Here is a 16947-nt window from a genome sequence, read left to right on the forward strand (position 1 = left end):
TTAGACTTAATCACTGAAAGGGCATTACCTTGGTCAGACTGAGACGTGTTAAAGACCTTAACTTAAAAAGGCCAAGATCTCCCTCTGCATCCAGGGCCATCTCCAGTCATTCTGATCTATATCTCACCTCTGGACCCAGTTGGCTCTGGAGGAGAAAGTAAGGCTGATGACTTTGTATAGCTCTCCCTCACTTAAATCCAATCCATTTGCATGTCATGGCATCACCTCCTTGGTCCTTGTCAAGAACAAAGGACAAACAGCAACCAACCTTGTAGTGTTGTTTTAAAGAGAAAATGAGATATAATGCATGTAAAGAGATCATTAAGTAAAGTTTTATGTAGTGGTGGCACTGGAGCTTATCTTTGAAGGAAGCTATGGATTCTAAGAGGCAGCAAAAAGAAGCAAGTATATTCTTGGCAAGGGGATCAGGGTGGGCAAAGACACTGAGATGGGAGATGGAGTGTGGTATGGGAGGAAGGCTAGATTGGCTGGACTGACTGTGTAGTATGTAAAGAGGTGGTGTTATGTGTAATAAGGCTGGAAGTATGAACTGGCACCAGATCATGAAGGCCTTTAAAGGGCAAATGGGGAAGATTATATTTTGTTGTAGAAGCAGTAGTTATCCACTGGAGTTTCTTGAGCAGGAACATCATCTAACTTGTGCTTTAAGAATATCATTTTGATAGCCATATGGAAGACTGGTGATAGTAAATATTTGATATGGCAGTTTAGTAGCCACTTTACATAAGCTCTAGAGAATCACCACGAATTTACTGGGACTGGACTGGTTGGGATTTTGTGCTATATCTGTGGGAGATGGCCTAGCCTCCAGGTGTTTACAGTTTAGATGAAGAGATAGAACATATGCATAAAAAGGAAACGATAGAAGACAACATCTGAAAAGTGTCAAATGAGTGGCATTGACAATCTAGGCAGGAATAGATTACCATACTTACCCATTGGTGGAGGTAGATGGGTCAGATGTTAGAAAAGAAGCATGTAGAACACTAAGTATTATAAGTGGAATAGGTGTTTTGAGGAGAGAGGCAGGGTAATTTAAGAAGAAATCAGGAGACCCATTGTCCATCTTGGGTTCAGGGATGGAAGAGTGTCAGCAAATGTGTAGAGTGCAAGTTCTCAAGATATTCAAGACAGAGAAAAAATACAGGGAAATGAGTTAAGAAAGAAAAGGCCTTGGGTTGATTCCCAAGGAAGTGAAACCTACCTGGGAAAACAAATTTATGGTAACCTAGGTGACAGAGTGGTACCCAATGATGAGTTGGGATTGAGTAGCTGCCATCTTAACTGTAACCTTGCCATAACCTGTTGACATTGTGGTCATAACTGGATGTCTTTTTGGCCTTAGGGTTGACTGCAGATTTCTCAGATTTAGTGCCTCATCCCACCTTTATGTACCCATCCTGGATGGCCATTGCCAGTCGTGGTACAAAGACTCTGCACCCCAAGTTCAGGGAGACAGATTGACTGTATCCTGAACAAGTGACTAGATGTTGTATCAGTAAGGCAAGATTCATGACCTAGAGGATGACCATGAACATGCCTGTATGATTCAAAATCACAAAGTATGAAAAACTCTCTAGGTAGAAGGCAAAGAAAGTATAACAGTTATTTAGAGGATCCAGTACCAAATCTCCAATTCAATATAGAAGTAATTATATTTCAAAACCATAAGCCCACCTCAATGTAGCAACAAGGAAATTATAACACAATATTATAGCAAGGAACCAAGTCATCCTGTAACCTTCCCCCCTGTTAGGGCCTTCCCATAAACAATCACTCATGAATCCTAACTGTGTGCTTTGCCTGTGTCCTCTCCCACAGTTCTGAAAGCCCTTGCAGTTCTCAGAGTCCTTGCAGTCTCCTGGATTCTCTGGATTCTCAGTTCTCCAATCTCTTGATGTGGAAGATGTTTTTTCTAGATCACCAAGTCCCTACATGATCCCTCTGGTTCTATGGTAAAGTTAGGCTACTTCCATAAGAGATAAGCATTTTAATTATGGAATGAGACATAAAGGATTATTTCTGGCATGCCTGTTTTAGTGGTAGTAATGATAGGAAAGAGGGGATGTGTCAAACATTTTCTGACAAGTTTTAAGAGAATATTCCAATGTCCCAAGATGCTGAGCTATACTTGATAGCTGACTGATTAAAGAGGGAGTGGTGTTGTCCTGTGGCTATGGTTGCCTGAAATGTGATTCAGAGGCTTTGTCATTATGGTGACTTTCTGACACTCAAGGAACATATTCTTTCTCACTGTACAAATTTTCTTTCTCCTACTTCTCGGTAAAGAAAGACCTCTAGGTCTCACTTATACCAAGTAATCTCTGACAACATAAAGGTATGTCAGAAATTTTTGCCTTGCTCATGAGTCCCTAATGCCCAATCAGTTATGTGGTCAAGAACAGTTACTTAACATGATTTTCTAAAGGAAAAAGGAAGAAAAATAGCCATATTGTCTGCCAGCATTGTGACCTTCCTCTTCTCTTTTGTCCCTCTCCATTTTCCTTCCCCATTCTCCAGGGCATCCAATAAATATTATGTTAATTCTAAACTGGTCTTTTTCATCCTCACCTAATTAATTTGGATATGCTAGAGGAAATGGGTTAAGGTATGAGCTATTTTATACAGCAAGAATATTGGTCACTAAGAAGCAGTGAAAGAGGTTTTGTAAAATAATGTGGTCAGGAAGGAAGGTTGGGGGATGGATAAGGGTGCAGGAAGAGAACAACCCTAGAGTGATCATGGAAGAAGAAAGGAAAGGTGAGTAAGCAAAGTACAAGAAGGCAGATGTCATAAAATATACCACTTTTAAAGGAAATGGGCAAGAACAGGAGTTGTCTGAGATGGAGGCAAAGTACCTAGAGCTCTAAAAGAGCTACCATTAGGACCATGGCCTGGCCTTTGCCAGGAAAGTAATTGAATAAGCAAGTCCAGATGATAATAACTGACTTACTGTAATATTTTAAAGTTTATTTATTAGTGCCTGCCCCACAAAAGTACCTTGCCTTTAATTGTGCATATATTTTGTATATACATGCCTGTTATTTCCCTTGATAGAATTAATGTAAACTCCTTGAGGGTAGGGACTTTTTCTTTTTTCTTTCTTTTTTGCCTTTATATCCCCAGACACCTACCATAGTGTGTGGAACATGGTAGGAGTTTAATCAATGCTTCTTGCATGATAGCTTCATTAATGTCTCAACTCATTGACATTCCTTTGGCTAACTGTTGTAACTCAGGATGGAGAAACCGGGGAGATTGGCATGGGCACAGAGTGCAGGGAAGGTGTAAGGATTGTGTGGAGCATATTAAAGTTAAATGAGTGATGAACAAATCAGGTCCACAGGAACCCTGTCTTTCCCATCCCCATGTTCCTTAGCTAAGACTAATACTATTTCCCCTTGCCAATCCCTGTACAGGGCAGCTAGGTAGCACAGTGGATAAAGTGCCAAGGTTCAAGTCAGGAAGATTTGTTGTCCTGAGTTCAAATCTGACCTCAGACATTTATTTGCTCCTTGGGCAAGTCACTTAAACCTGTTTGCTTCAGTTTCTTCATCTTTAAAATGAACTGGAAAAAGAAATGGCAAACCACTCCAGTACATCTGCCAAAGAAACCCCTAGTGGGTTCATGAAGAGTCCAACACAATTGAAAGATGACTACAACAGTCCCTGTATGGGATAAAGCAATGAATACTAAGAAATGGACTGTGCATCCAAGGTCTGTCTTCATTTAATCATCATATCAATGAAAAGTAAAGTAGAAGTTTTAGCCTGTTACATGCACCTGCTTTTTAAATCTAACTGTGTGATCCATCTGTTGTTTCAGAGCTCTGGCTGACATCTTAAGGCAACAGGGACCAATCCCAATAGCACACTGTGAAAGAGAGACTATCTCAGCTATTGATACCTCTCCCAAAGAGAACACGCCAGTCAGATCCTCCTCAAAAAACCACTATACCCCAGTGCGTACAGCTAAACCTACAACAGGTAAGTTCATCCTTAAGGTCTGAGGACGGTGGGATAGTTAAATGATCCCCTAGGCCACTCTAGGGGAGAGAGATTTTGAAGTTGCATGTGGCATATGATAGATGTTCCAGACAGACAAAACTGTCAGATGTCGAGATGGATGGCAAGATTGGGGAATTACTTTGCCTGGAGATGATTCAGAATAGGAGAAATTTTCATCTATTTCTGAGCTGGGCAAGACACAATCTTTACAAGAGGTAGAAAGGTAGGCAAGATGGCCTTTGGTAAATTCTGCAAGCCTGAGGAAAGTGTGATTTAGTGATTATACAGAGTAACAGACAACCAGAAAGCATGTCACAAAGAAGAACCTGTAGTAACCACTGTAGGCAGCCTAATCATTGTTTGAGGCTATGCTCAATTACATGTTCATTTATGTGTTTGAAATATTGTCCATGCTTAGGCAGTTAGAAATGTTAAAAAAAAAAAAGAATATGCTTCTGTTAGAGACTACAGGGACTGTTCAACACATCTTGTCACTTGGGGAGTGTGTCATGACCTACAGGTTAGATTGTAAGCTCTGGGGTCTGTCTCTCTTTGTGAGCCTGTACACCAGTGTCCTGAAGACACCTAGTTAGTTCTTGGAGGATGGCTGAAAAATGTTTGAGCCTTTTGTTGGGTAGTTAAGAATGTGGGTGCAGAGAGAAAAATGCTCAATGTCTGAGAAGTAAAAAACCCTTTAAGTAAGGCTCAGGTGTTATCAATAAGTGTGTGAGAGCACGGTGGTGACCTCAGCCCTGGAGACTCTGATTCTGAGAGAGCTTATTTTTGATGATTCCTGTGAATAATTTAAACTTGGGAATCCATGAGAATGAAGGAGGTGAACTGAACCAGTAGTTAAGGTATACCTCTTCCAGAAGAAAGAGGAGTGATTTGTATTAAGTGATAGAAATAAGTTGAGATTTTGAATGTTTCATTTCCCTTTTAAAAATGAAAAAAAAAGCTATGTCAATCATATTATTGTATACATGGTTTAAGGAAAAAAATATAAAGTAAACAATATCCCATATTATATTACTTCATGTTTTTGTAGTACTTTAATGTTTTCAATCGCCTTTATGTGCAGATATTATTTGATCACTAAATGATTTTGTGAATATGCAAGACAATTATCCATAATTTATAAATAAGAAAAATGTGGGCAAGAGAGAATAAATGACTCCCTCAAATTTTTTGACAGTTATTTAAACAAGAAGCATTTATTAAGCACTTAAAATATGCCAGGCACTCTGCCTAGTACTGGGATTATAAAGACAAAAATAGAATAATTCCAGTCTTCTGGGATCTTACATTCTACCGGGGGGAAACAACACATACATAGACAAAGAAAATACAAATAAATACAAAACAATTTACAGGAGTGGATGGAGAAGGTACTAACAAATGGGGAAACAAGAAAGTCTTTTTGTTGACATTGGAACTGAGATTTTTGGTAGCTAAGAATTCCAAAAGGCAAAAGTGAGGAAGGAGAACATTCGCACCATTGTGGGGACAGCCAGGATAAGGACTCAGAGATGGTGTGAATCTGGTGTGGGAGCAATTCAAGCAGGCCAATTTATCTAACAACGGAATAACAATATTAAATCAATTTGGAAAAATAAGTTGGAGACTGGTTGGAAAGGGTTTTAAATGACGAATAGAGGAGTCTGCATTTTATCCTATTAGTGGCATAGATAAGATAAAAAGTGGTATAGATATAAGATTGTATGGATAAAACATTACTCAACCTAATGCTGGTTTTATTCTCAGACATGTATACTTCTTTAAAATTCTTTCTAAATCCTTATCTTGAAGTCAGATCTTTCCCAGAGCATGGTTCAGACTTTAGGAAAGCCTAGTTATTAAACGCCCTGGTTTATTGTCAGACTTTGGCCACTGCAAGCTTTTTCTCTGACACTGGCACTGTCCTCTTGAAGAAGGAAAAACATTTTTCCCTTTCCTAACAGGTATTTTCTGTCTAGTGGTTGGGAATGAATTTAAATACGATAATTCCCTTTTGCACATTTTATCCTTCTCACCAAATACAACTTCAGCTTAAAATACTTTCTATTCTGAGGACAGAATTTTGCTTTTTGAATAAAAACTCACAGACCTTAACAAAGTTTCAGAATACATATTGACAGGTACTTTGTCATGATTATCATCTCAATAAACTGGTGCTTTTATAAAGGATGCGGTAAAAAGTTACTGGGTGGTGGGAAAATGTGGAAATGGTTCAAATCTAGAGCAGGGATTTGTCCCAGAGTACAAATTTAACACATGCTGTATTAGGAGGGCAGAGTTTATAATCTCAAAGAGGATCATATACATGTCTGAAAGGTTCAGAACCGCCGGATATAAGAAACTCTCAAAGTAGAAGGCAGAAGAATCAAAACATATTTAGGCTCCACAGTAACCAACCCATGAACCAGCAGCCCCATTTTGATATATTGGTCAAAAGCTTCCAGGCCCAAAAAGTACGCCTTGAAAGAGTAACCAGGAGGCTACAGAGAAGCATGATTGCATAAAGCAAAATCATGCTTCCCCCTCTATGGTAAAAAGATTACCCACTGGCCTGAAGTCCTTATTCAGCTTCCTCCCGTAGGTCAGCTCTGCCACTGGCAGCTCCTGCTTCAGCTGAAGCTGTGGCTGTAACAGCCTCTGGCTCCAACGGAAGCTGTTTTTAACCGTCCGGCTTCTGCGGGGGTGTAAGGTACTCGGGGAAAGCACAGGTTCTTTCCATCTGCTTAAGCAAGGTGAAGGGGTTGACCAGGAAAGCACAGGTTCTTTCCATCAGCTTAAGCAAGGTGAAGGGGTTGACCAGGAAAGCACAGGTTCTTTCCATCAGCTTAAGCAAGGGAAGCAAGGTGAAGAGGCCGACAAGCTTACTCCAGTCCAACATACAAACAGCATTCAGTTCAGGGGAAAAAGCCAAACTAGTCAAGGCCACTTGTTGACTAAGTTCTAAGGAGCCCATTGTTGGTTGCCAACACACATACCCTTCTTCAGCAGCTAGAAACTTCTGGCTACTAGGAACCTAACAGAATAATTAAGAAGCTACCCAAGCTTTGTTAATAAAATCCATCTGTGAGACACCAAAGTGACTAATTTGTCTTCCTGCTCACCTGAATTTCTCCAAGTTACTTATAGAATTTTCATACAAGCAACTTCAATGTCAATTAGAGGTTGCTTCAGGCTACTTTTTTTTTTTTGCTAGGGTGGTATAAACTTGCTAGTTGTGGCTCTGAATTCCCGAAGAAGAGCAATACTTAAAGCTGGATGGTCTTATTAAGCTTCTGGTTTATGTGGCAGTGTTCTATATTAGAAGCTCTGGATTAGCAGTTAGAAAACCTGAGTTAGAGTCCCAGTTCTCCTGCAAATTATCTTTCTGTATTCAGGTAAATCACATTGGGCCTCAGTTTCCTCATTCATAAAATGAGGGAGTTGGACAATGTATCAAAAGTTGTGGGTTGCAGCCAAAGCAGTACTTAGAGAAAATTTCATATCTCTAAACACATACATCAATAAAAAAAGAAAAAGAGCAGATCAATGGATTAGGCATGCAATTAAAAAAAACAGCTAGACAAATTAAAAATCCCCAATTAAACACCAAATTGGAAATTCTGAAAATTGAAGCAGAGATTGAAAGTAAAAAAAGAATTGAACTAATAAATACAAGTAGAAATTGATGAACCGTTGGCTAATTTGATTTTAAAAAGTAAAGAAAAAAACAAAACTATCAATATCGAAAATGAAAATGGTGAATGCACCACCAATAAAAATGAAATTAAAGCAATTATTAGGAGTTATTTCGCTTAATTACATGCCAGTAAAACTAACGATCTAAGAGAAATGGATGGATATTTGTCAAAATATAAATTGCCCAGATTAACAGAAGAAATTAAAATACTTAAATAATCCTATATTAAATAAATTGAACAAGTTATAAATATGCTCACTCCCCCAAAATTCCAGGAACAGGTGGATTTACTTAGTAAATTCTCTGAAATATTTAAGAAAGAATTAATATCAATGCTATGTAAACTATTTGAAAAAATAGGTAAAGAAATAGTCCTTCCAAATTCCTTCTATGACACAAACATGGTACTGATACCTAAACCAGGTAGAGGAAAAAACAAAGACAGTAAACTATAGGTCAATTTCTGTAAATGAATATTAATGAAAAAGTCTTCAATAAAATACTAGCAAGTATATTACAGCAATGTAGCATATACTATACAACAGATCACATACTATGACCAGGTGGGATTTATATGAGGGATACAAGGGCTGCGTCAATATCAGGAAAATTCAGCATAATTGACCATATCATTAAGAAAAAAAATCTTATGATTATTTGAATAGATGCAGAAAGAGCTTTTGACAAAATACAACATTCATTCTTATTAAAACACCAGAAAGTGTAGGAATCAATGGAGCCTTTTTTTAAAATGGTAAGTAGTATCTATCTAAAACCAAGAGCAAGCATTATCTGTAATGGTGATAAACCAGAAGCCTTCCCCATAAGATCAGGAATGAAGCAAGGATGTCCATTATCACCTATACTATTCAATATTATATTAGAAATGCTAGCTATGGCAGTAAGATAAGAAAAAAAGAAATTGAAGGAATAAAAATAGACAATGATGATATGTTTGTATACTTAGAGAATCCCAGAGAATCAACTAAAAATTTAGTTGAAACAAAAACTTCAGCTGAGTTTCAGGTTATAAAATAAATTCACATATATCATTAACATTTCTCTATATTACTAACAAATCTCATCAGAAATAGAAAGAGAAATTCCATTTAAAATAACAGCAGGCATTATTAAATACTTGGGAGTTTACCTCACAAGGCAAACCCAGGGACCTTATGAACACCATTACAAAATACTTTTCACACAAATAAAGATATATTTAAACAATTGAAGACATATTAATTGCTCATTGGTGGGCCAAGCTAATATAATATCAATGACAGTTCTTCTTAAATAGAACTATCACTTCTACCTTCACCCAAAAGAAAAAAAAGTAAAAAAAAAATCAAGGGAATCAATGGAAAAAAAAATGTGAAGGATGGCAACATAACCATGCCTGATTTCAAACTATATTACAAAGTGGTAGTCATGAAAAAATCTGGGACTAGCTGAGATAGAGTAGAGGATCCATGGAATAGATTAGGTACACAATACACAGTAGTAAATGAACATAGTAATTTAGTATTTGATGAGCCCAAAGTTCCAGTCTTTTGGGGTAAAAACTTACCATCTGACAAAGATTGCAGGGAAAAATGGAAAGCAGTTTGAAAAAAAACTAGGCATGTAAACCATCATCTCACACTGTATAACAAGGTAAGGTCAAAATGGATAAATGATACAAACAGAAGGGAGGATATCATAAGTAAATCAGGGGACCAGGGAAAACTATGCTTGTCCGAGGTATGGTTAAAGGAAGAATTTATGACCAAACAAGAAACAGAGAGGATCATATGAAGTAAAGTGGATAATTTTGATTACATGCAATTTAAAAGGTTTTTCACAAACAAAACCAATGCACCCAAAATTAGAAGAAAATCAGAAAACTGGGGGAAATTTTTTTTTTTTGGTTCAACTTGATTTTTTTTTAATTTTTTTTTAATGCAATTTATTTATTTAACATATTTGGTTTTCAGCATTGATTTTCACAACAGTTTGAATTACAAATTTTCTCCCCATTTCTGCCCTCCCGCCCCACTCCAAGATGGCTTATATTCTGGTTGCCCTGTTCCCCAGTCAGCCCTCCCCTCTATCACCCCCCTCCCCTCTCATCCCCTTTTCCCTTCCTTTCTTGTAGGGCAAGATAAATTTCTACGCCCCATTGCCTGTGTATCTTATTTTTTAGTTGCATACAAAAACTTTTTTTGTTTTTGAACATCTGATTTTAAAACTTTGAGTTCCAAATTCCCTTCCCTCTTCCCTTCCCACCCACCCTCCCTAAGAAGTTGAGCAATTCAACCTAGGCCACACATGTATTATTATGTATAACCCTTCCACAATACTCATGTTGTGAAAGGCTAACTACATTTTGCTCCTTCCCAACCCATCCCGCTTTATTGAATTTTCTCCCTTGACCCTGTCCCCTTTCCAAAGTGTTTGTTTTGATTACCTCCACCCCCATCTGCCCTCCACTCCATCATCCCCCCCGCCTTTTATTTTTTTTTATCTTCCTCCCTCTTCTTTCCTGTGGGGTAAGATACCCAACTGAGTATGTATGGTATTCCCCCTCAGGCCAAATCTGATGAGAGCAAGGTTCACTCATTCCCCCCTCACCTGCCCTCTCTCCTCCTCCCATAGAACTGCTTCCTCTTGCCACCTTTATGCGAGATCATCCACCCCATTCTATCTCTCCCTATCTCCCTCTCTCAGTATGTTACTCTCTCATCCCTTAATTTCATTTTATTTCTTTTAGCTATCTTCCCTTCATCCTCAACTCACCCTGTGTCTGCTCTCTCTCTTTTACATATATATATATATATATATATATATACACATACATACATATACACATAGATACATACATACACATTCACTTATATATACATAAACATATATATATATATATATGCATATATACATATATATGCATATTCCCTTCAACTACCCTAATACTGAGGTCTCATGAATCATACTCATCATCTTTCCATGTAGGAATGTAAACAAAACAGTTCAACTTTAGTAAGTCCCTTGCAATTTCTGTTTCTTGATTACCTTTTCATGCTTCTCTTGATTCTTGTGTTTGAAAGTCAAATTTTCTATTCAGTTCTGGTCTTTTCACTGAGAAAGCTTGAAAGTCCTCTATTTTATTGAAAGTCCATATTTTGCCTTGGAACATGATACTCAGTTTTGCTGGGTAGGTGATTCTAGGTTTTAATCCTAGCTCCATTGACCTCCAGAATATCGCATTCCAAGCCCTTCGATCTCTTAATGTAGAAGCTGCCAGATCTTGGGTTATTCTGATTGGGTTTCCACAATACTCAAATTGTTTCTTTCTGGCTGCTTGAAGTATTTTCTCCTTGATCTGGGAGCTCTGGAATTTGGCAACAATATTCCTAGGAGATTTCTTTTTGGGATCTATTTGAGGAGGCGATCGATGGATTCTTTCAATTTCTATTTTGCCCTGTGGCTCTATAATATCAGGGCAGTTCTCCTTGATAATTTCCTGAAAGATGGTATCTAGGCTCTTTTTTTGATCATGGCTTTCAGGTAGTCCAATAATTTTTAAATTATCTCTCCTGGATCTATTTTCCAGGTCAGTGGTATTTCCAAGGAGATATTTCACATTGTCTTCCATTTTTTCATTCCTCTGGTTCTGTTTTATAATATCCTGATTTCTCATAAAGTCACTAGCTTCCACTTGCTCCAATCTAATTTTTAAAGTAGTATTTTCTTCAGTGGTCTTTTGGACCTCCTTTTCCATTTGGCTAATTCTGCCTTTCAAGGCATTCTTCTCCTCATTGGCTTTTTGGAGCTCTTTTGCCATTTGAGTTAGTCTGTTTTTTAAGGTGTTGTTTTCTTCAGCATATTTTTCAGTATTTTTTTGGGTCTCCTTTAGCAAGTCATTGACTTGTTTTTCATGGTTTTCTCGCATCCTTCTTATTTCTCTTCCCAATTTTTCCTCTACTTCTCTAACTTGCTTTTCCAACTCCTTTTTGAGTTCTTCTATGGCCTGGGGCCAGTTCATGTTTTTCTTGGAGGCTTTGGTTGTAGGCTCTATGACTTTGTTGTCTTCTTTAGACTGTATGTTTTGGTCTTCTTTGTCACCAAAGAAAGAATCCAAAGTCTGAGACTGAATCTGGGCGCGTTTTCGCTGCCTGGCCATATTCCCAACCAACTAACTTGACCCTTGAGTTTTTCAGTGGGGTATGACTGCTTGTAGATTACAGAGTTCTATGCTCTACGTTTGGGGGGGAGGTGCCAGCTCTGTCAGAGCCGCACTCCTCCTTCCCCAAGGACCCCCAGTCCAGACTGGGCTCAGATCTTCGGCAGGCTGTGCACCCCTGCTGTGATCTGCCACTTAATTCCTCCCAGCAGGTGGGCCTGAAGCCGGAAGTAACAACAGCTGTAGCTGCCCCACCTCCGCTGCCCCTGGGGCTGGAAGCCGAACCGCGAACTCCTTCCACTCCCGCAGCTTTTCCCACTAACCTTCTCCGCAGTCTTTGGTGTTTGTGGGTCGAGGGGTCTGGTAACTGCCGCAGCTCACATATTCAGGGCGCTAGGGCCCCCTCCGCCCGGCTTCTGGTCTGGATCGTCCACGCCGCTCAGGCTGGGCTCCGCTCCACTCCGTTCCCAGCTCCCAGCTCCCAGCTCCCAGCTCCCAGCTCCGTGTGGAATACAGCTCACCCAGAGACCATCCGGGCTGTCCTGGGCTGGAGTCCTGCTTCCCTCTGCTGTTCTGTGGGTTCTGCCGTTCTAGAATTGGTTCAGAGCCATTTTTATAGGTTTTTGGAGGGACTCGGGTACGGAGCTCACTCTAGTCCGTGCTTACCAGCCGCCATCTTGGCTCCGCCCCCCCGGAAATTTTTTTTTAAATTTATTTAACATATTTAGTTTTCAGCATTGATTTTCACAACAGTTTGGATTACAAATTTTCTCCCCATTTCTACCCTCCCCCCCACTCCAAGATGGCATATATTCTGGTTGCCCTGTTCCCCAGTCAGCACTCCCCTCTGTCACCCCACTCCCCTCCCATCCTGTTTTCCCTTCCTTTCTTGTAGTGCAAGATAAATTTTTATGCCCCATTGCCTGTGTATCTTATTTTCTTGTTGCATGCAAAAACATTTTTGTTTGTTTTTGAACATCTGTTTTTAAAACTTTGAGTTCCATATTCTCTCCCCTCTTCCCTTCCCACCCACCCTCCCTAAGAAGTCAAGCAATTCAACATAGGCCACATGTGTATCATTATGTATAACCCTTCTACAATACTCATGTTGTGAAAGACTAACTATATTTTGCTCCTTCCCAACCCATCCCTCTTTATTGAATTTTGTCCCTTGACCCTGTCCCCTTTCGAAAGTGTTTGTTTTTGACTACCTCCACCCCCATCTGTCCTCCCCTCCATCATCCCACCCATTTTTTTTATCTTCTTTCCTGTGGGGTAAGATTCCCAACTGGGTATGTATGGTATTCCCTCCTTAGGCCAAATCTGATGAGAGCGATGTTCACTCATTCCCCCCTCATCCGCCCTCTCCCCTCCTCCCACAAAACTGCTTCCTCTTGCCACCTTTATGCAAGATAATCCATCCCATTCTATCTCTCCTTATCTCCCTCTCTCAGTATGTTCCTCTCTCATCCCTTAATTTGATTTTATTTCTTTTAGATATCTTCCCTTCATCTTCAACTCACCCTGTGTCTGCTCTCTCTCTCTCTCTCAATCTCTCTCTCTCTCTTTCTCTGTCTCTGTCTCTCTCTCTCTCTCTCTCTCTATATATATATATATATATATATATATATATATATACACACACATGCACACATAGATATATACATACATACACATTCCCCCATATATATACATAAACATATATGTATGCATATTCCCTTCAGCTACCCTAATACTGAGGTCTCATGAATCATACATATCATCTTTCCATGTAGGAATGTCAACAAAACAGTTCACCTTTAGTAAGTCCCTTGCAATTTCTTTTTCTTGTTCTTTTTCTTGATTACCTTTTCATGCTTCTCTTGATTCTTGTGTTTGAAAGTCAAATTTTCTATTCAGTTCTGGTCTTTTCACTGAGAAAGCTTGAAAGTCCTCTATTTTATTGAAAGTCCATATTTTGCCTTGGAGCATGATACTCAGTTTTGCTGGGTAGATTCTAGGTTTTAATCCTAGCTCCATTGACCTCCAGAATATCATATTCCAAGCCCTTCGATCTCTTAATGTAGAGGCTGCCATATCTTGGGCTATTCTGATTGGGTTTCCACAATACCCAAATTGTTACTTTCTGGCTGCTTGAAGTATTTTCTCCTTGATCTGGGAGCTCTGGAATTTGGCGACAAGATTTCTAGGAGATTTCTTTTTGGGATCTACTTGAGGAGGCGATCGATGGATTCTTTCAATTTCTATTTTGCCCTGTGGCTCTAGATTATCAGGGCAGTTCTCCTTGATAATTTCTTGAAAGATGATATCTAGGCTCTTTTTTTGATCATGGCTTTCAGGTAGTCCAATAATTTTTGAATTCTCTCTCCTGTATCTATTTTCCAGGTCAGTGGTTTTTCCAAGGAGATATTTCACATTATCTTCCATTTTTCATTCCTTTGGTTCTGTTTTATAATATCTTGCCTTCTCATAAAATCACTAGCTTCCACTTGCTCCAATCTAATTTTTAAAGTAGTATTTTCTTCAGTGGTCTTTTGGACCTCCTTTTCCATTTGGCTAATTCTGCCTTTCAAGGCATTCTTCTCCTCATTGGCTTTTTGGAGCTCTTTTGCCATTTGAGTTAGTCTGTTTTTTAAGGTGTTGTTTTCTTCAGTGTATTTTTTGGTATTTTTTGGGTCTCCTTTAGCAAGTCATTGACTTGTTTTTCATGGTTTTCTCGCATCCTTCTCATTTCTCTTCCCAATTTTTCCTCTACTTCTCTAACTTGCTTTTCCAAATCCTTTTTGAGGATGGCCTGAGACCATATTCATACTTTTCTTGGAGGCTTTTATTGTAGGCTCTTTGACTTTGTTGACTTCTTCTGGTTGTATGTTTTGGTCTTATTTTTCACCAAAGAAAGAATCCAAAGTCTGAGACTGAGTCTGAGTGCATTTTTGCTGCCTGGTCATGTTCCCAGCCAACTACTTGACCCTTGAGGTTTTCGTCAGGTTATGACTGCTTGTAGAGTAGTGAGTACTTTGTTCCAAGCTTGAGGGGATGCACTGTTGTTTTCAGAGGTATTTCCACACAGCAAGCTCTACCACACCAACACTCCTCCTCCCCCAAGAACCACCAACCCGGACTCTGACTCAGATCTTAAGCAGGCTCTGCACTCTCTCTTGGATCTACCACTTAATTCATCCCACCAGGTGGGCCTGGGGCTGGAAGCAACTGCAGCTGGAGCTCTGTAAGCAGCCTCAGAGCTGCATCACCTCCGCTGCCCCCAGGGCAGTGGCCAAACTGCAAAGTCCTTTCACTCTGTCCCAGCAGCTTTTCCCACTAACCTTCTCTGTTGTCTTTGGTGTTTGTGGGTTGAGAAGTCTGGTAACTGCCACAGCTCAGTGATTCAGGGCACTAAGACCTGTTCCACCCATCTCCTGGTCTGGTTGGTCCAGGCACAGATCATGCTGGGCTCTGCTCTGCTCCATTCCCAGTTCCGTGCAATAGACCTCACCCAGCCACCATCCACGCTGTCCTTGACTGGAGCCCAGCTTCCCTCTGCTATTTTGTGGGTGTTGCAGTTCTAGAATTTGTTCAGAGCCATTTTTTACAGGTGTTTGGAGGGACCTGGGGGGAGCTCATGCAAGTCCCTGCTTTCCAGGCACCTTCTTGGCTCCACCCCCAAATTGACTATCCCGTACTTCTTATTACCCAAAACTAGACACTCAGATAGTGACACAATCAGATATTAAACATAAGCATTTAACAAGGCAAAACCAATAATTATCAATGTGTGCTCAAAATAAGCAAATGCAAGAATAGTCAGTTCATTACAATCCACACATAAACACAGATCACATTTACCCACTAATACAGTTATTATTGATATTAGAGTGATCATGCACATAAACTTAACAAGGAAACACATGAATGAAAAAAAGACAATTTACTACTCTGAACTTCATCCTTTGGTGTTATTTGTCTATAGGATGGTGTCAGAATACTTTGCCAAATGTATTTATTTTTGCCAATTAGATTTATTTTTATTCTGCTTTCATTCTGATTCTTACATCTCTCATCCTGGACAAATCTTTTTATCTTCTACTGGGGAACTGAGGAGGCATTGATAAGTTACAACAATCATCTTGGAAAATGTTGCTCTATTGAATTGGTTAGCAGTTCCCTTTAGGCAGAAAATTGTAAAGCTCATTAGCCTGCCATTTTCTGGATGATGGAAACAATCTCAGCTGGCTTTTCACTCACCAGGATTTTGTCCAATCAGTTTTCACTCAGCTGATCCAACAATACATCAACTGCAAAGCCTGTATTGCTTCTTTCTGATTTTTCTTCTAACACAGCTGAGAATCTTCACCTCTTTGACAACATACAATGTTGTTAGAAGGCAACTCCATTGTCTTCCAATAAGAGTCAGATTTTTCCAGCCAATCAGGAACAAGCAGTTGAAGCCTTGTCAGCTAACTCTCTGGCTGACAGTTACTTCAAAAAAGCTGTATTGCTCCCAATTTTTTCCCACCTTTTGAAGAGTTTTTTCTTTCTTTCCCATGCTTAGCTGCTCCAGCCAAATTTCTCACCATCAATTTCAATTGCTCAAATCAATGCCTCCTACTACTCAGTGACTCCCCTTTCCCTTATGATGTTTAAAAAAGAATGGATTCCCTTTATCTCTTAGTCATAAAACCAATAGTCATGACTTAATCATTCCTTAGTCTTCATTTATTTTCTTTACTTTTGGATGGATAAATTCAATAATAGTTTCATGTCAATGAGCTGAGGAACTACAATGCCCTGTAGTCTTAGTCTTTTCTTAGTCTTCAAGCCAGTCCCTTTAATATTCTATTTTTGAAAGCTATATTTTAAAACTTATGTTTTATAAATTCTTATCAAAAGCTTTTTTCTGCCCTTTTCACACATTAAACTGTTCATATGCAATAGAGACATCACCACAATCGGTGCAACAGACCTTTTCTGCTGATCTTTCAAGTTGTCTTGTGCTGGAAATTTGTTTCACTCCAACTTTTTATGAGTCTTGCTACTATACAATTTACTTATAGTCATTTTTTTCATC

At 39.2% G+C, this 16947-nt stretch overlaps 1 protein-coding gene across 3 annotated transcripts in view; it reads left to right on the forward strand.

Annotated features, from left to right (window-relative positions):
- The window catches only part of SHISA6 (shisa family member 6), a 522224-nt gene that overhangs the window by 58883 nt on the left and 446394 nt on the right, over window positions 1-16947 (forward strand). For all 3 annotated transcript variants that reach the window (XM_036756084.1, XM_036756083.1, XM_036756085.1), the window contains exon 2: window positions 3848-4008. In XM_036756084.1, the coding sequence (XP_036611979.1) occupies window positions 3848-4008 (161 nt within the window). The remainder of the gene's footprint in view (window positions 1-3847; window positions 4009-16947) is intronic.

This window comes from Trichosurus vulpecula, chromosome 4 (genome assembly GCF_011100635.1).
Source record: "Trichosurus vulpecula isolate mTriVul1 chromosome 4, mTriVul1.pri, whole genome shotgun sequence".
NCBI classification, from domain to species: Eukaryota; Metazoa; Chordata; class Mammalia; order Diprotodontia; family Phalangeridae; genus Trichosurus; species Trichosurus vulpecula.